The following is a 20,209-nucleotide window of genomic DNA, read 5'->3' as shown; positions in this document are numbered from 1 at the left end:
CTAACATGGGCAAGGGAACTTCAACTGGTCTTCCCAGCCAATAGGAAAGAGCACAGGAGCATTTTAGCTCTGAGGCTCAAGAAAAGGATCAGGCAGAGTAGGGTTTGGAACTTGGGTGAGGTCAGCTAACCACTGAGACCGTTTTAGATTTACCATGCCAATTCCAACCCTCTGACAGACCAGCAGCTGCTCAGAAACAAATAGCAATCAAGACCCCTCCCAGCTCAATAAGGGTACCCCAATCCCCCAGCCCATTTTCTTTCAAAGCAGCTTTCCTCCCATCCTTATCCTTTCTATATAGCACCAATCCACTCCAGCTGTAGTGTGCATCCAATCCCTGCCATGTTTGCCTAGGTGAATAAATACTTCAGAAAACATACTGCTCATCTCCCAAGACAGAACTCCCCTCCCTCCCTTCCCCTTAAAAAACAGCACAGAAAATTAAAAGGCTTAAAATGTACTTTAATAATTCATTGCTGCTCCATTTTTCCAGAAAAACTCCAGAGGTATCAAGGACGAATCAAACATGGTACACCAATTAAAAAAAAAAAAAAAGCACAGCGTTACTACCTAGGATAGGCAAGGCTAAGAGCTACTGTCTGACACTTCATTGTACAGCAACCCTGTTCCCAAGATTGTACTAGGCCTATCAAGCTGTGAACAGCAACATCAGACACAGAAGGGCCATTCCTGGGTTGCCCTTACCCAAGAAAAAGATGGAGGCAAGTTAACACAAGATCTTAAAAGATATACTAAAATGAAAATCTCTAAGAGAAAATGTCTTCCTTAGGACATGAAGGGATAATATATGGGATATAACAGAACCGTATGTATGTTATCTGTGGCCTCTGTGGACTCTTGCCTGAATTCCCACCTGGGAGTGAACGGAGTGATGGGCCTAAGGTCATCGGGGGATGCTTGTGGTTTCTGTGGTACTTGTGGCAGTGTCTCCGGGGTTGGGGGATTTAAGAATGAGAAAGCAAATAGAACAGGATAAACAAAGAATGGAATGATCAAGATTAATGGGGGCTCTAACTGGATCCGCTTTGTCATTGTTCCCTCCCTCCCAGGCCCTCAATAATCACATGAAACTTCAGGAATGCACCACACAGATATGATTAAACGATATTTCACACAAAACTCATTAGATAAATATCGCCCCTCCCTTGCCCTCTGGCTCCAGCATACTCCCTAGAGTAGTACAGGCAGGGAAGACCTAACTATTGGGAAGAATCCCTAACACTTTTCCAGGATAGAATTCCGGCTAGTCCAAAAAGGGTCCTTCTTTTAAGGGTTTTGGGAAACTAGACAATGCAATTTTATTAGTATCGGCGACGTTTGTTGGGAGCAAATTCAGCTCCAGGAGCTGCACGGTTGAATGCAGGCGGGGTTCCACCAATTGCCCCTATTCCTTCCATTGCAGCAGCCTGGCCGAAGCGTTCGGTAGTTGGTGGGGTCTTAAAGGGAAAAAGAGAGTAACATTACCATATAACCTATGTCCTAAGCTTCCCACCCATCTGCAGTCCCTTGCTCGGAGGCCACCTCCACCCAGTGTTTCAAGGCTCCTGATGCTGGTCGTTCCTAAGCCTGTCCTAAACTCTAGTGGATAGACGTCCCTGAAAGGAAGGTTGCCTGAATTACAGAGCCACACAACCATGCTAGCTTTAACTTTTTATCCCTATTTTACTGCCTAAGCAAAAGTACATACTAAATCCCCAGGATGGGTAAGTTCTACCTACATCTTTTTTCCTGAACTAGGTAAATGGACAAGGGCAGGCCATCACTCTTTAAGCAACCTGAAACCTATCCAGCTTTAACATTTTTGACACGAGAACTAAAACTACTTCAGCCTTTTGAATTCAGATCCACTTTATATGATAATGCCTAGCCTTCATTGCCTGCTCATCAAAAAAGCACCTGTTCATCCAGGGTAGCAACAGAGCAGTAAGACTGGCCCACCAGCCCTGGCTGCTATGGCTCAGTGGACTGAGTGCTGGCCTGTGAACCAAAAGGTCACCAGTTCAATTCCCAGGCAGGGCACATGCCTGGGTTGCAGGCCAGGTCCCCAGTTGTGGGTGTTCGAAAGGCAACCACACATTGATGTTTCTCTCTCTTTCTCCCTCCCTTCCTCTCAAAATAAATAAATAAAATCTAAAAAAAATAAAATAAAAAAAGGACTGGCCCATCAGAAGCATCTGCTTACTCTTAATAAAGTATAGTTGAGACTGGGTTTGCCTAAGATTCAAAAATAAAGGTCTCCAGGCTACACTGAATGAGTAACAGGGGTTCTAAACACTGATATCTGCAGCGAAATTGCGGCAGGCCCAGGGGCTGTGGAGGCAAAGCCCTTTCTTCTATCACCATTTAAAGTTACTCTAAGGCCCTGCAGTTTATTACCAATCCCAAGGTTCCATCTGGCATCATAGTGGCAGGTCCTGGAGGAGCTGGGGTGCCAGCAGGCACAGGAGCAGGGGGCATGGCACCTCTGTTGTTTATGCCCATAGCACCTAAAACAGAGTACTGTGATCAGTACAGTGGACAGATATTGTTGGTCTCTTTCTGTGCTAAAGGAAACAGTTCAACAAGATCCTTGGGCTAAGACATATTTACCCCACCCCCCAAAAATGATGCTCTCAGAAATGTGAACCCCTTAAATTTGGACTCTACGAGAGAAGCTATATAGCTCACCAGAGATGAGACAAAAAAGGAAATCAGAGCATTAACCTCCTGATTCCTTACCTCCCATAGCCATCTGGCCCATCCGTATCTCCTGCTCTCTCTGAAAAACAAAGGAACACTAAAGAAAGTCTAAGACAGCACTGCATTCTACCACAATCTATTGAGGACCATACACTAAGGGAAGCAGATAGTGAGAACAAATCCCAAGCGCACTGAGACCAAGCTGAGGAACACCAACAGCTCCTCATAAGTTATGCAGTGCGTTCAAAATCAGCTAATAGGGCCCAAGTCAGAGTCTCCTCTTAGGTGCAGGAGAGCTGGAAGGAAAGGGGACAGTTGATTTCTTCTACTGCTCCAAACTGTAAAACTGCAAGGACAGCAATGGCTAATCAAGGCTGCTGCGGAACTGGATATACCTCATCCTGCAGCCAGTGAGTCTAAACAGCACATACTGGCCCCAGATGTTCATCCTAAATTGCCTCTGGAGCAAAAAGAGCTCACCTTCAAACCTTACCTTTCCTTCCTGTGAATTCTTTTTAAAAGGACTTTCAGACTGGAAAAAAATGATCATAACCTGGTGTACTGTACAGCCCTAGTGGTAGACAATTCATGGTGGCTTTGTCATATCATGACTGGCCTGGTACATCATGGGCACAAAGGAGTTATACCGCATCAGGGAAGGTTCCCTTGAATCCTTCCTGCTGTCGCCGCATCATTTCTTCCTGCTGTCGCCGCATTTCTTCCTCACGGCGCCTGCGCTCCTCCTCCTGCCTACACAGAGAGTCGCCAAGGTATTTAAGCAGAGGCATTGCAGAACTTGAGCAGATAATAGAGGACTCAGCCAAGGGAATCATAGTTCTCCAGGAAACTCAATGTTAAATGTGCCCACCAGCCCTTAAGCAACCCAGATTATGTCCCTCAGGGAAAAAAGTCCTCCTTTCTCAAAGGAGCCTTAGAAGACCAGCACTCAGCTGCTTTCTCTTCAGTGTAGCCCTGAATAATTCCCAGAACCACAGGCAGCTGAAACATCTCCTCTCCAAAGGGAGAACTTCAAAAACAGCCAGAAAATGTTTGCCAACATATTTAGAAATGCACAAGGTGGCACGGTGGTAGGAAGCAGGAGTGAGACACTTCCCTTTAGAGGTGTCAGACCAAAGGGGCTGAGGGGCTGAGAGGAGTTACCTGAGCTCTAGCTGCTTTCGTTTTTGCACTTCTTGGTTGTGCAGCTCTTCCATCCTCCGAAGTTCTTCCTGACGCCTCATCAAATCTAGAAAAACAACAGACTGATTAAGAGTATTCTTCATTCTCCTCATATGGGCCCAATAATTTTCCATAATTAAAGATCTAGAAAGCAAAGGGGATATATAATCCCTGAGTGGCCATCCGAGGTATCCAGATTCCAAAAATAAAGCCAAACCTATTATTTCCTTCTCCACAGAATCCAGTATTCTCTGCCACATCTCCAAGCTCATCTGCCTACCAAGATCAACAAAATATTTCAGAGAATAAAAGTACAGGTTTAGGCCTTTCTCTGATCGATACAAAGAAACTCCAGGGAAAAGTTATTTTGTTCTTCTTCTAGTTTTAAGACTTACAGGACTATACTCACCCTGCCTCATGAGCATGACCTGGTGCTCATGGCGAGCAGCCTCCATCTCCATCTCCAGCTTCTCGCGAGCTTCCTTGATGTTGCGGTCCACTTGGTCCTGCTGCTGTTTCTCCATCTCAATGAGTGCCTTCCAGCGCATGGCATACTCATACTCAAAGGAGCCAGGCTGTGCAAATCTCGGTGGCTGCTCCCGCTCCCTAAGGACAAGGTCCCTGGGTTACTAAAACTTTGTCCAAGATTCAAACTAAGCAGTGCATTCCTCCTGAGGGCCAAGATAATGGCTGCCGGTGAACACATACAGCAAAGACCCGCCTCATTTACACATCCTTTTACAAGCCTCCTTAAGAACAAACACCTAACAGGGAATCTGTCAGGACCACATACTTGTGAAATTGCTGGTTCTTTATAACCAGCTTCTCTGGAAGTCCCTCTTCATCATCTAACTGGTCCATAGGCTCCACAGTCACAGGCCGAGGAAAACTGGGAAAAAGAAAGATCAAATTATACCATACACTAGGCTTCCTCTCTACATCTGCCACTGACACAATGAACTAGTTTTAGAAGTCAGGACTAGATAATTAAACTTTATTATTTTACTTTTTTGAAAGAGAGGGAAAGAAACATCGATGTTGTGAAAGACAGACACATCAACCAGCTGCCTCTCACATGCCCCTAACTGGGGACCTGACCCGCAACCCAGGCAATGTGCCCTGACTGGGAACCGAACTGGCAACCCTCTGGTTCACAGGTCAGCGTTCAATCCACTGAGCTGCAGTGGCCAGGGCTAGACAATTAAACTTCTGAAGGGATTTTATACCCAGTTCCAAGTAACAAACTCCTTTTAATAGCATTATGTGGAATCTGGGGTTGATAGCATTCAAGTCAAGCTTCAGATCTCTGAATGCAGCTTTAAAAAAGATGGTCAAAGCAAGCAGATATGGTACTTAAGTGCAGCCCTAATACTTGAAGTAAACACTAAGATGTTGCATGCAAAACAAAAACAGCTTTCAGAGTTATAAAACTTCAAAGGGGAGATTTAACACTGATTAAATGACCCACTAAAGGACTGAAAAGCTTATTTCTTAATCCTTACACTACTTACATCAATTTAAGATTGCATTGAAAACCCTACTAGAAAGCTGTGTTATGTTAGTATCAACAGTTTTTACATGAACAAAGGAATAGGGTTCCTAAAGGCTACCTTACCTCCCCAGACCACAAAAGAGGTAGCTATCTAAGGTCTATTTCTGCAAACGACCCCTCACTCACGTAGTTAGCAGGAAGGAGCCTTCACTGCATCTGTCCAGAGCTTTCCGAGCAGCTGGCTTCCCTGAGAATTCAACAATGCCTTTTCCTGAGGGCCTTCCTCGATCATCCACTATGACTACGGCCCTCTCCACCTGGCCGAACACAGAAAAGGCTTCCTCCAGCAGTTCGTTGGACACATACTGAGGAAGGTTTCTAACGGTAAGGGATGCACTATGGCAGGCAAAGCGCACACGCAGCTGCTTTCCGCGGAGTGGCATGTTGTCCAGCTCCACTTTAGCAATCTCCGCTAGGGTTCTTGTTTCCTAGGAAGCAGAGTGAAGTGACAATAACTCAGTTTGACAGAACAACTGCACAGTTATCAAGAGTCTAAAGTAGCATAGCTCAATACAAAAATGTCTCAAAATAACAGGAGCCTGGCTATAAGCATACCAAGAAACATGGATAGAACGGGGAGAATGCAATTGTATTTCAATTAACTCTCTGGCTAGCATAATTGCTCTGACAGCCTTGCAATAAGCCAACTGGAAATCCTAAAAGTTAGTAACATTTACATGGTCGTCAGTATCACAGATTATTCTCCCAAGTGGTAACAGATCATGTGGACAACAATGACCAGCCTAAAACCTACCCTTACAACACAGTAGCTAGAATATTTAAATTTCAGCTAGCTATATAAAAGTTAACCAGAATCATTTCTGTCCTCCAAGAGGCCTCTTTAGAACCACAGACCTTGATGGGACCCCCTTCCTATTACTAAAGAGGAATCTGAGCCCCAGAGAACATGACTTGCCTATATAGTCTTGAGTGAGTGGTAGATCTGGAAGGAATACTAGCTCTGACCACATCATGTTCCTTATTAATGAAGACGAATAATGCCTAGGACTCTGCCCCCCATACACTTAACACGTTTCCTAAATCAAATTAGTTTTTTTAAGAAGATCTATACTTAAAAAATAATTGAGATGATAAATTTGATGTTATGTGTATTTTAGCACAATTACATTAAAAAATATATACAAAAATAAAACTGTCCCCTTATGGTTTTAAAAAGTCTTAAGTGAGACAATATGTGTAGAAGGACTCTGAAAATAAATTATATAAACTCTGACCATTACTAAAATAAAAACCTTTTCCCATTTTTCCTGGGGAAAAAAAAAAAACCCCTAACATACTAAAATATTTATGAGAGGTAGTAAGTAGGGGAAGAGTATAGATAAAGCAAGATGAACTATGAGTTGCTAATTCCTGATGCTGAGTAGTATGTACAGGTTTGATATACTATTCTGTCTACTTCTGTAAGTTTAAAATTTCCTAATTAAAAAAGTTCCAAAGGGCCTAACTCTACTTCAGCCCTAGTATCTTAGGCAAATAAACCTGTTATTCTTGAAACAAAACAAAAACCTACAAGGTTTTAAAGAGACCATCTGAGAATTATTTACTGCCTAATTTTCCATACCTATCATTCTCCAGCTTTGCTCTATAAGCCTACAGTTTCTTACCAAGCGGATAAAGCCAAAGCCCTTATCCTTATGAATGAAGACTTCGCCCGCCTTCCCATATTTCTCAAATAGTTTCCTCATTTCCTCCTCCGTGATGTCAGGAGGCAGGTTGCCCACAAAGAGCCGGCTACGTTGGGTGAAGGTCTTCTCCCCTGGTTTTCTAAAATTCTTCAGGTCAATAGTCAAGCCTTCATCTGAGAGAAGACACAGTCAATCAAAGACTGAGCAAAGAGATTTACGGTCATTCTCAAAGAGCTACAACTAACTGCTAGAGTAGGAAACCTAATTGCTGTGGAAAAGTGAACACTATTTCTCAATGCAATCTATCCACTAACCACTTATCCTTAAATTGTACCTTAGAATGTGAAAGCAGCATAAAGAGAGCTGGAGGGATGTCTCAACAGCTGTACTGTGGGCCAGTACCCAACCTGGACTAAGTCACAGACAGAAAGACAATACAGGAGCTATTGGCCAAAAAGAAAATTATGCAAGTCAAGGAATTCTATGTGAGAAGGGACAGATTTTTAAATGTAAAACATAATTGCTCCGTTTCCCAGTCTCACCAATCTTCATAACCTTAAGAGTTCCCATTCTTTCACGCTTGGGGGTAACAAAATGTAAAGAAATGAATTAGAAAAGTGTCCTCTTTGTAGAAATCTCTGGAAATAAAGAGGGTTGAGGTAGGTTCTAGTCTTACATGTTCAAAGTTTGCTGCACAACTGAGAACATACCTTTAAAGGCTTTCCACGGATTAAAAATGGGCTGGCACAGGCCCTAGCTAAAAGTGTAATAATACCCAGTACCAGACTCCTCCTCCATTAAGTCTGAAAGATTTGTTCTATATATTCCTTAACTACCAGTTGACCCCTAAGAAACTAAGCTCTGAGGTAAAACATGCAGACATCTGTTTAACAATAAAATGTGTAAACAGAGCAAAGCGACCGCTATTCAACTGTTATCCTACAACATGTCTGCTCCTTGGTCTCACAGAATTAGCCCTTTTCTAGCCTAAGAAGTATTAAGAGGTAAATAGAGAAGAACAAAGCCCTATTTTTTTTTTTTTTATAATCCCAAAAGACTAATCTAAAATCCAAGAACCCATCCCCAAGAGCGAGCCTATCTCCTCCCTGTCACTTAGCATGCACTCACTTTGGCTGCTGGCTTGCTGCCCGTTTGCAGGGATTGGTGGCGGCGGCTGCTGCTGCTGCTGGGGTTGCTGGGGCTGCTGGGGCTGTTGCGGCTGGTGGTGCTGCTGGTGGTGATGCTGATGATGCTTCCTTGGAGCATGGTTTTGCTTCTCCAAGTTAAAGGTTTTATTGCTCTGCATTTTTGAACCCTAAAAATAAAATATGAACTGTCAAATACATTCGGTGCTAACGATGCAATCAGTCAGTCACCTTTGCTATCCTGGCTTTTGCCAGGTCCAAACAATTGGTTATTTTGAACTAGTATGGCAAAGGAGTACATTGAAAAATACAATATAGAAGACAACCAGGCGTTGGCAGTTATGTGGCACATAGAAACTAGACAAGTACCAGACGAGAACAGCTTGTACTAGGAATGACCTGAGGAATCTTCTAGTTCAATAATTTTACACATAATAGGAAACTACCTTCCCAAGAGAACCTACCCCCTAAAAAACTGGCCCTATCATAATATTAAAGCACATTAAAAAACACAATGACAAATAGATTCTAGTTATCACAGGGACAAGAACTAGTAAGTCTTGCTCTTCTCTGGCACCTTGCACAGTCCTAACCTACACTAGATACTAGGGAATGAACAGCAGGAAAAGTATGGGCTGTAGAGTTAGACACATGTAGGTTTCAAGCATGGTCCTAGTATTATTTATGTACGACTTAGTAAATCACTTCTGCATCAGTCTCTTAAGCTGTTATAAGGAGTATAATAAGTACCTGCCTCTCGAGGTGGCAATGACAATTAATAAATATGTGAAAACAGTAGTTCAAGTAGTGACATATATAGTAAGCACTCAGTAAATATTGTTAATCATAATGGAAAGATAAATGACTACCAAAGCAGTAAGAGCAACAAATACAAAAAGACAAATATACAAACATAAGATTAAAAGAAAACAAAAAGGAAAGCCCTGGTACAATTCGGATTGAATTCAAAAGCTGATGGTTTTAAACTGCAAATTTTCTAACTGATGAGTTTAACAAACTGAGGACAGACTTTGGCATCCAAGGATAGCTCTTTAGTAAATGAAATAAAAAGGCCAAGTCAATTCTGAATCCTTTCCCCTAAACACAAGACCCTCTAGTCAAATTTAGCTAAAGGCAAGATATAAAAAATGATCTTTTTGTGAATACTGTGTCAACATTATATGATTCCTTTAAAATAGTACAAGTTATATTCCATTGGTGGAGAAAGTGTGACAAAAGCTTGATAATTGTTATTCTGGGTAAGTGACATATGAAAATACTTTTACATGTAGACAGTAAAAACTTTCTTAATATCTTTGATATCATACCCCACCAAAACTGGGAACATTGATGAAATACTCTACTATCCAAATATTGTCTCATAACACAACAGGTAACAAAAGCTATCGAGAAGTTCATATTCTTTAACTCAGAAATTCTATTTCTAGAAATTCACCCTAAGAATATAACTTTAAAATTTTAAAATCAGCCTGGCTGCTGTGGCTCAGTGGATTGAGCGTCGGCCTGCGAGCCAAGTGTCGCTGGTTTGATTCCCAGTCAGGGCACATGCCTAGGTTGCATGTCAGGTCCCCAGTTGGGGGCACGAGTGAGAGGCAACCACACAGTGATGTTTCTCTCCCTCTCTTTCTCCTTTCCCCTCTGTCTAAAAATAAAATAAACAAATAAACAAAGTCTACTGGTTTGAATATTAATAAAATCTTTAAAAAAATTTTTTTAAATCACATACATGAAATATTCATTTTGTTATAACAAAATAAATATTACTTACATACCCAAAATTGGGGGCACAATTTTCAATAAATTATACTATATCTATACAGTGGAATGTTACACAGCATTAAAAATTACGAAGACCATGTAAACATGAAAAATGTTGATGCTTTAAGAGGGAAAGGATTTTTTTAAATGCATGAATGTAGACAAGGAACAGAAGGTAGTCAAAAATGATAGCTGCCCTGCCTGTAGGTTATTGATAATTTTTTTTACTAACTTTTGTTACTATTTCATTCAACAAATAAATATTCACTGAATGCCTACTACTTGCTAGGTACTATTCTAGGTGTTTGGGGTGCATCAATGAACAGAGCAAAGATTTTTACCCTTCTGGGATCTTACCCTCTAGTAAGAGATAAAACAATATACTTAATAATTAAATTATATAGTACTTAAGAATAGGTGTTAAAAGGGGGGGGGCAAAATGGGTAGAGTGAAAGGTAGAGGACAGCAATTTTAAATAGAGTTGCAAGGTAAGCCTCACTGGAAAGTTGCCATTTAAACCCCAACTTAAATTTTCTCATTTATGTCACTTCATCAATTTTATGTTTCTTATTAATAAGCACTTATGACAAAATACTTCTTTGTTACCCAAACACCCAGTACTAAAAAAGTCGCTGTTAACATTCTGGTATATGTCCTTCCAGTAACTGATTTACATAGTTGTAGGTACTCTAAACAGGATATTATAAAAACTATTTTATAGTAGTTTTTTAATGCTTTGTCTTACTTTAGGACATATGACTTACAGTTTTCATGTCACTAAATCTTCTACATTGTTAGTAGACATGGTATTCAGCTGTCAGCCAAGCCACTGCTGTGCTAGACACTTATTTTTCTAATTTTTCACCATTATAAACAGTGCTCATAGCTAAATCTTGAAGCACAGCCCTAAGCAAATTTTCCTCTCACTATTTCCATTTTTGCTTTTATTTCTTCTCAACCTCTTCCTGTCTACTCCATTCCCTCCTACTATGCTTCTTAATTCCTATACCATCTCCCTTCCCCCTCCCTGCTGACCTCCCCCCAATATGCTCCCCATACCTATAGTTCTTTTTCCACTCTCGTTGCCTATTTAGTTTGCCTTTGTTTCGATTCCCTCACTTCTGTTGTTGGTTCTTGTGATGCAGTTTTCATTTTAATGTTCATAGTTTTGATCCTTTATATCCACTTATCAACTGATGAGTATTTGGGTTGTTTCTAGATCTTAGTTTATAAGTAACGCTACAGTGAACATAAGGGTGCATAAATTCTTTTGAATTAATGTCTTGTGATTCTTAGGATATCTTCCCAGAAGTGGAATTGCTAGGCATATCCACTTTTAACTTTTTGATTATTGATTTCTGCAGTGGCTGCACCTGTCTACATTTCCACCAATCACAGGGGAAAAATTTTTAACATAGTTCCTATTGAGTTAGATTTTTCAGCTGTTTTAGACTTAAACGGGCATGCTGATTTCAAAACTGCAGTTAAGTTTTCTTTTATCACGTCAAGTTTTTTCTATACAGCTTATCTTTTTTTAAGTATATTTTATTAATTGTTACAATAGTTCCAATTTTTCCCCCTTTGCTCCCCTCCACCAGCACCCCCATTTTTGCTTTACTTTCTAAAACATATATTATCAGTTCAATGGCTATAATCATAATGCACCATTGTATATTCAGCTTTTCTGCATTTCTACAGTGTCAACATAATTATACTTTTTAACAGCCACATAAAGCTCATATGGATTACTAAACTACTTAATTACTCTCTACTATGAAACATTAAGGTTGTTTTTAACGTTTCCCCATTATAATGTTGCAGCAAGTGTCTTTGTGCTTAATTATTTCCTTAGGGTAAAAACAGAGTAAGTGCATCTGTGACTTGTCACACAGTGCACACTGTTGTCAAAAAGTTGCAGCAATTTTAAATGCCATGAATAGGTGTAACAGTTTCACAGTAAGTGGAATACCTTTTGTAAAAAAAAAAAGGAAAATCATGATTTAAAAATAAAATGTGCAAAAGAAATAAAAACATACAAAATTTAAAGTCTGCCCCAGCAACAGTTGGGGGCAGAGTAAGGTGGGCATTAGAATCATATCTTTTCCTATTTGAGTCCCAGCTATTAAACACCTACCTCTCCCTTCCCTGACCCCTACCTGGCCTATTAACAGAAACCTGAATTATCTTTACAGCCATTTCTTCAACCACGTCTTCCTATCTCTGGCTAGAATCCAAGGACCCTCTTACTCTACATTTAACTCTTACCCATACCTCATCATTTCATTTCAAAAAGGCCATTTTAGGGGTGGGGTGGGTGGAGGGGGCAAAAGGGAAAAAATTGGGACAACTATAATAGAATAAACAATAAAAAAAAAAGAAGAAAAAAAAAGCTATTTTACAACCTCTTAGTAGGAATGACCTGCCTCTTTGAGAATAAAGTGGTAGGATGTTCTAAATCATTTAAGATTACTTCAAGGGAGGTTAGTTTTGATTTTAGAAGGTGTAGCTTGCTGGTTAAGGTGATAATACAAGATATTTATCCACCATTATATATCAGGCACTGTGCTAAGTCTGCATTATCTCATTTAATATTCACAACTACTACACTTCTGAAAAAAATGATACCCATCCAAGGTCACACAGGGTGATGGAGCACAGAATGGAAAATCTTTTACTCACCACTATACAAACAAGCTTTGTAATCAAACTCACCTCAATTTCAAGAGTCCAACAAACTTACTAGTCCCGTCACCTAACTTCTGAGCCTCAGTTTCCTCACCTGCAAGATGGGGGTAACAATATCTTAATTCACAGGGTTGGGTTATTTTAAGGACTACATGAGATCATGTACACAGCAGACACTTGTTCTGCTGGCAGCCATTAGGCTTATTTCTACATATGGTGGGTTAGACAAATGTCATTAATTACATTCTTCCTCCACTCTTTTGGATTCTAGCAAAAATCACTTGTATAACCAGATTCCCTACTTTTGTTTTTTTTAAATAAATATAACCATAATTTTAACCTTTATAATCTCTCCTTTAGTTTGTTCTTTCCCAAGCAGGCATTCAATAGTGAAGACTAAGTAATCTGGTATAAAATCACCTATTTCTGATGATGAGCCCCAGTAGAACTTGGACATATGTGCAGAAATCTCTGAGTAATAAATTAACTGTTCCCTAACCATGGGACCTCTGAGAAGAGGAACAGAGATCAGCAGCAAGCATTTCTGTCCAAAAAAACTGACCCTGATGAAGGACTTGCTTGAGAAAATATGCATTGTTGGTTTAGAAAGACTGGGGATACCTGGCACAAACGTTTATGTACAGGACCAAGTACTATATCACACATATCTGAACTCTAAATAATTAATGTCACCTTAATTTTCAGGCTAAGAATCAACTTTTTCAGTGGAAACAGCAGGGAAAATCTGGTAAAAATCTACCAGACTGAGATGGCCTCCTGGATATGGACCAGCCTGAAAGGTGTAGAATACACCGACATGGTAATGTCCCCCCCCCCCCCAAGAGTTTCTTAGGACCTTTTATTTAATAACAAGGAAGGACAAAGACAGTATAAATCTAGCAGGTGTCCCCCCCAACTAGTTAGCAGATTTACCAAATAAAAATACACAACATAGTAAAATTTTAATTTACGACTAAGAATGAATTAATTTTTTGCGTATAAACCCCATGCAACGTATACTAAAAAACAATTCGCTGTCTATGTGAAATTCAAATTTAACGGCATCCTATATTTTATCTGGCTACCCTACACCTGCCTCAACCTAGATTTAAGATAGTGAAGTGCCTCTCAGTCTTCTCTAACCTTGACTTCTCTGTGAAGAACACAAAGAAAGGTGTCACCTTACGACAATCATTTCTCCAAGTGGAAAATACTAGATAAAAAAAATGCGTAAAATTGCTTCATTTTTTAAAAAGTGATGCTACGCCTGGGTCGAGTAGCCAGGCAACAAGACTTAAAAAAAAAAAAAAGGGAAGGGGGAGTACAGGAACCTGAGGACGAAAGCCGCGGGGTCTGGACCAGCAGATGAACTTCCTAGCTAATAAGAGTTTTGACAAAGAAACATCGCTACGGGGGCCCAGTTGCTCATTCGGAATTCAAGGCCTCAGGAGGCCGAGGGGAGGGGCGCCCCACAAAGCGCCTCCTCCTCCGGCCGCCACTCCAGGGCTTTGGGCTGAGAGACCCCACACCCTCAGGCCCACGCGGCACAAGGGCCAGGGAGCTACTGACAGGGCTAAGATTCGAGGCCACGTTGCACAAAGAAACGCGGCGGGGGTCCAGTTTGACTGCGATAAGGCCCCGCGCGCGGGTGGGCCGGTAAGCCCGTGAGGCGGCGTGAGGCGGCATGAGGCGGCGCAGACAAGGCCTCAAAGGGCCTCGGAACGAGCCGCCAGCCTCCCTCCAATCGTAGCCTTGCCCTAGCCTCTTCCTTCACCGATTGTCGCGGAAAATCCTACTCCTCCCTCAAACGAGAAGTAAGTCGTCCCCAAACTCACCCTCTACCGACTGTTCTCTTCTCAGAGTAACGGCGACGCTACACGGCCTCTACCGTCCCAAGAAAAGAGCGCGCGGTGGCCGGAAACGAGACGACAGAGCTCGGTACCTCCCCAGGGGTACAAAGGGCCATTCTCGATTGGTTATCTGAACTGTCCATCAAGGTTCATCTTCAGAGGCAGAATCAGTTTTCCGCCATTTCTAGGATCCTATTGGCTGTCGGATGCGAAAGACTTAGGTTCGTGTGAACGACAGATGGGGGACAAAGAGCGAGGCTTTGTACCTAATGCGCACGCGCTAGTTGCGTCCTCTTGACACCAAAAAGGAAGAGGTGAGGGGGGATGGAGTCTCGGAAGGAGACGTAAACGGGCTAACGGAAAGACTGGAAGACCAAATGATGGGAGGGGGAAATGAGAGGGGGGGAAAAAGGGAGAGAGAGGAAAATGGAAAGAGAGAGAGAAGTAGAGAAAATGTGCGTGTTATGCGTGATCTGAGGAGTCCTGCACTGCGCCTGTGCAAGGAATGAGTGTAAGAGTCATTGTAGTCTGTGTAGATCTAGCCTTTTCCTACTGAAAAAAGGCCCCGCCATGTTTCCTTTTCACACTTCCTCATTAGGACTTGCATTCTATTAACTTCATGCTTAATCAGATTTCTAGGTGCTTCGCCTGCTGCCAGGTCTGCTCATGAAGCCCAACTGAAATAATCATCACTATGGTTATGGTTATAAAAAGGGGTGGAGAGGGGAAGAAGGATTGATTCCCTATTCTCTGTGATGACACAGAATTGTAGCCAGGTACTCATTTCCATGGTAACCAGAAAAACCAGCAGTCCAAACACCACTATTGTTCCCAAGATTTACAGAAATTCAACAGGTGTCATCCCCGCCATGGGTACATTGTAGATCTCCAGATGAGACCGATTCTATATTCTGTAGGACACCATCTTGCCCTGTGGTTAACCAATGGCTATGAGGCTTAACTCATAGGTCTTTGTGGTTAATTCCCACTAATTAACTAATTCACACTCTGGATTTTGGGTGTCCCAACTGGCTCCACCTTATGTGGGGACACAGTGAACTAGACCTGCACTATCCCATAGAGCCTCCTGCGATGATAGAAATGTTCTGTGTCTGCTCTATTCAGTACAGTAGCTACTACTGGCCTTATGTGACCATTGAGGGCTTAAAATATGACTAGTGTGACTGAGGAATGGAATTATTTCTATTTCATTTTAATTAGCTAAAATTTAGTCATATATAGCTAGTGGTTACCATAATTGAGCATACTATCTAGACCAGTGGTGCCCAAACTTTTTGATAATATCACCTCTAGTATGTAAAAAGAAATTTTACCTCTATCTTTTCTGAAAAAGACATCTTTATTCCTGCTCATGGAAAGAAAATCAAACAATACCTAACAGTATAAAGAGAAAAGTCTCTTTATGTATTCCAATGGTTACTATTATGACTGCTTTCTTGCATTTATATTATCTATGTTTGTACTGTCCTGATCAATCAGAAATGTTTATACTTTTTTTATATATGTAGGATTAAGCTATACATACTTTTCTGAGTCATGACTTCACTAAAAATACTTTAGCTATCTTTCCGTATAAATACATAAAGACTTATAGGGATTTTTTAGTGTTATGTACCACATGATGGTTTTTAATATCTGTTGTGGGGAAAATTTATTAAAAAGGTACTATAGATTCAAAAGTGTACATCATTTGTGTATCTCCTCAAGGCAATCACAACATAAGCAGGGAAATGTTAATGAAAACAAATAATTTCACTGCTGTCAGCAAATAAAATAACAATAGCATATTAGAGGTACAGGGCTAACTCAAAGGAAGTGAGGCTCTGCTTGAGAGGATCAGGAATGTCTTTACAGGAAAGAGCACCTTTGAATTGGGTCTTAACCAAGAGGTTAAAGTCACACCCATAATTAGTGGGAATTAACTACAAAGACCTATCAGTTGAGCCTTGTAGCCCTTGATCAACCACAGGGCTAGTTAGGTGTTACTGACAAAATGAAGGTGATTGGTGTCCTACAGAATACAGGATCAGTCTCATCTGGAGATCTACAATGTACCTATGGTGGGAATGACATCTGTTGAATCTCTGTAAATCTTAGGAAAAATGGTGGTGTTTGAACTGCTGGTTTTCCTGGTTATCATGGAAACGAGTACCTGGCTACAATTCTGTTATCACAGAGAATGGAGCATCAAGCCTTTCTCCCCTCCCCTACCCTTTTTCTAACCGTAACCATAACCACAACTGTAAACATAACCATAACTATAGTGATGATTATTTCAGTTGGGCTTCATGAGCAGACCTGGCAGTAGGTGAAGCACCTAGAAATCTGATTAAGCGTGGAGCATCTATCCCTAATGAGGCAGAATAACCAGGTAACTTGTCATGGGTGAAGAGAAGTGGGAGGCTGAGTAATAGGAAATTAGACTAGAGGGATAGGCTTAGGCCAAATCATTAAGGGCCTGTACCATGCTTCTAAGTTTGTACTTTAATCTGTAGGTGATGGGGGGACATTGAAGGGCTTTAAAAAATAATAACTTATATTGTCTTTTCTGTTTATAAAAGTAATATATGCTTTTTGAGGGGAAAAACTTGAAAATACACCAAAGTATAAAAAGCCTCATAATCCCACTATGTTGAAATAACTATGTTGAAATAACTGTTAACATTATGGTATATTTTCTTCCAGACTATCTATCACATATATGTACTTGTGTGTGTATGTAGGGGGTTCATATCTATAGGTACAGATAGATACATAAAGAGAGACAAACAGACTGAAAGACAGAGATAAAGAGAGTAAATTTGTTCCATGTGTGATAGGTTTGAACTTCAGAAAGATCACTGCATTCATGTCCTAAGGCTGCTGTGAAAAATTGCCACAAACTCAGTGGCTTAAAATAGCAGAAATTTATTCTTTCATAGTTCTGGAAGCCAGAAGTCTGAAATCAGTATCACTGGACTTAAATCAAAGTGTTGGCAGGGCCACAACCCTTCAGAAGGCTCCAGGGGAGACTGTTTCTTGTCTTTTCCAGCCTTTGGTAGATTCTGGCGGCATTCCTTGACATGTGGCTGCATCACTTCCATCTCTGCCTTTGTGGTCACATGGCCTTTTCCTTTTTGTGTGTCAGATCTCCCTCTGCCTCCCTTACAGGAACACTTGTCATTACATTTAGGGCCTATCTTGACAATCTCCCTATCTGAAGATTTTTAACTTAATCACATCTGCAGAGTCCTACTTTTTTTTTTTTTTGCCGTATAAGGTAACATTCACAGGCTCCAGGAATTAGGACAGGGATATCATTGGGGGTGCATCATTCAGCTTACCACAATCCCCCTGGCAACGGTGTGTAGAAAAGATTGGAGGAGATAAGCTAAGAGATAGGGACACATGTTAGAACACACAAGTAAATAATTTCAGGTGAAAGATGAGAAAGACCTGAACTAAGGCAGTGATTGTAGGGATAGAAAAGAGGAAACCAAATCTAAATATTTGGAAGGTAGGATCAAGCAGACATAATAACCAATTAAATGTATGGAGGTAAGTAGAAGAAGACTAGAATGATTCCCAAGTTCCTGTTTTGGGTGCCTGGTTGTCTGGTTGTGCCACTGACCAGGATAGGAAATATAGGAGGAAGAGCACCGTTGGGAGAAAGTCAATCAGTACAGTTTTGGTCAAGTTGAGTTCAAGGTGAGAGGAGTCAGCCAAGCCACATAAGAAAAGGGCCCAAGGGAGGCTCTGAGAGGTCATTATTTTCTCTTTTTTTTTTAAAGTTTTTTTTTAAATTTATTTTTAGAGAGGGGAAGGGAAGGAGAAAGAGGGAGAGAAACATTGTCTTACTTACATGCCCCTAACTGGGGACCTGGCCTGCAACCCAGGCATATGCCCTGATCGGGAATCGAACCAGCAACCTTTCAGTTTACAGGCTGGCGCTCGATCCACTAAGCCGCACCAGCCAGGGCTATTTTCTAATTACTATCATTATCAGTCAGATAATACTTATTGAATACTTTCAAGGTACTGAACATAATAATATGTGGCCTATCAATACTAAGATTGATTACTGTCCTCAGTAAATTCCCAAATAACTAGATAAATAGGAAGCGTCAATCAAGAAAAAGTGAATGGCCCTGATCAGCATGGCTCAGTTGGTTGGGTGCTGTCCTGTGAAGTGGGGGGTCGCCGGTTCAATTCCCGGTCAGGGCACGTGCTTGGGTTGCAAGTTTGGTTCCTGGGCAGGGTGCATTTGAGAGGCATCTATGTTTCTCTCCCTCTCTTTCTCCCTCCCTTCCCCTCTCTCTCTAAAAAAAAAAAAAAATTTTTTTAAACAAAAGAAAAAGAAAAAAAAAAGTGAATGGCCTAGTGTGCAAGACTGTTTTAAGAACTATAAGTGGATGTCACCTATATCCAACATTGTACTAGAGGTTCTAGCCAGGGCAATTGGCAAGAAAAAGAAATAAAAGTTATCCAAAATAGAAAGGAAGAAGTAAAACTATCTCTATTTGCAGATGACATGGTCTTGTATGTAGAAAATCCTAAGGAAACCACTAAAAAGTGAGAAATAATAAACAAGCAGTGTTTCAGGATACAAGCTCAACATACAAAACTCAATTGCATTGCTATACACTTGCAATGAACAATCTGAAAGCTAAATTAAGGGATATTTGCAATAACATGAAAGATAATAAAATGCTTAAGAACATTTAACAAAAGAAGTGCAAATTTATACTCTGAAAACTACAAAATATTGTGGAAAGAAATTCAAGAAGATCTAAATAAGTGGACTTTGATTAATCAGATAACAAGGGTTAGCAAGGATGTGGAGAAACTGGAACTCTGTTGATGGACATATAAAATAGTGCAGCTACTTCGGAGGAGAGTCTGGCAGTTACTCAAACAATTTAAACATCAAGTTACCAGGCCCTGGCAGGGTAGCTCAGTTGGTTAGAGCGTTGTCATAATACTCCAAGGTTGTGGTTCCAATCTCCAGTCAGGGCACATATACAAAAAGCAACCAATGAATACATAAATAAGTGGAACAACAAATCAATGTTCTTCTCTCATCAATAAAAAAATCAACACAAATTTACCATATGATCCAGAAATTCCACTCCTCGTTATTTATCCAAGAGAACTGAAAACCTATGTTCACATAGAAACATATATGTGAATGTATAAATATTATCCAATATAGCCAAAAGGTACATCAACTAATGAATGGTTAAACAAATTATGGTATATCCATCCAATGGCATATTATTCAGTCGTGATACAGAATGTAGTTTTCATACATGCTAGCTAGCTACAATGTGGATGGGCCTTGAAAATATTATGTTAAGTGAAAAAAGCCAGTCACAAAAGATCACATATTATGATTCCTTTTATATGAAATGTCCAGAATAGGTAAATCGATGGAGAAGGAATAGTGCTTGCATAGGCTATGGGGGATGGGGAGATAGGGGAAGATAGCTAAAGGGTACAGGTTTCTTTTTTATTTTTTTATTTTTAAACTTTTAAAAAGATTTTATTTGTTTATTTTTAGAGAGGGGAAGGGAGGGAGAGAAACACTGATGTGTGATCAGTTGCCTCTTGCATGCCCCCAACCAGGGACCTGGCCTGCAACCCAGGCATGTGCCCCAACTGGAAATCAAACCA

The 20,209-nt window shown here is 40.7% G+C and overlaps 1 protein-coding gene across 3 annotated transcripts; it reads right to left on the bottom strand.

Moving 5' to 3' along the window:
• Nucleotides 1-519: 519 nt before the first annotated feature.
• On the bottom strand, nucleotides 520-14,612 carry NONO (non-POU domain containing octamer binding). 3 transcript variants are annotated; one of them, XM_090265154.1, is made up of 12 exons: nucleotides 14,522-14,612; nucleotides 12,714-12,780; nucleotides 8,206-8,392; nucleotides 7,057-7,250; nucleotides 5,558-5,859; nucleotides 4,673-4,768; nucleotides 4,289-4,485; nucleotides 3,862-3,946; nucleotides 3,348-3,450; nucleotides 2,740-2,797; nucleotides 2,398-2,507; nucleotides 520-1,457 (listed from the first exon to the last, which is right to left on the bottom strand). In XM_090265154.1, exons 3-12 carry the CDS (start codon nucleotides 8,381-8,383, stop codon nucleotides 1,323-1,325), a joined length of 1,458 nt encoding a protein of 485 aa, XP_090121280.1. In that variant the 5' UTR covers nucleotides 8,384-8,392; nucleotides 12,714-12,780; nucleotides 14,522-14,612; the 3' UTR covers nucleotides 520-1,322. The 3 variants fall into 3 exon arrangements, with proteins under 3 accessions (XP_090121280.1, XP_090121282.1, XP_090121281.1); XM_090265156.1 differs by having other exon boundaries at nucleotides 2,740-2,779; XM_090265155.1 differs by lacking the exon at nucleotides 12,714-12,780.
• Nucleotides 14,613-20,209: the final 5,597 nt, after the last annotated feature.

Source organism: Furipterus horrens, unplaced genomic scaffold (assembly GCF_987537825.1).
Source record: "Furipterus horrens unplaced genomic scaffold, mFurHor1.1.pri manual_scaffold_17, whole genome shotgun sequence".
Classification (NCBI taxonomy): Eukaryota; Metazoa; Chordata; class Mammalia; order Chiroptera; family Furipteridae; genus Furipterus; species Furipterus horrens.
The sequence above is the reverse complement of the archived record's forward strand: the minus strand, read 5'-3'. Positions and strand labels throughout refer to the sequence as shown.

What these genes read in the sequence shown, in the direction of transcription:
- NONO (XM_090265154.1), bottom strand. Translation starts at nt 8,383, where the DNA reads ATGCAGAGCAATAAAACCTTTAACTTGGAGAAGCAAAACCATGCTCCA. An exon ending in GGCTCCTTCCTGCTAACTAC is followed by an intron (nt 4,769 to 5,557) that starts GTGAGTGAGGGG and finishes TCTTTTTCCCAG; the next exon opens with TTTTCCTCGGCCTGTGACTG. An exon ending in GGTCATGCTCATGAGGCAGG is followed by an intron (nt 3,947 to 4,288) that starts GTGAGTATAGTC and finishes TTGTTTTTCTAG; the next exon opens with ATTTGATGAGGCGTCAGGAA.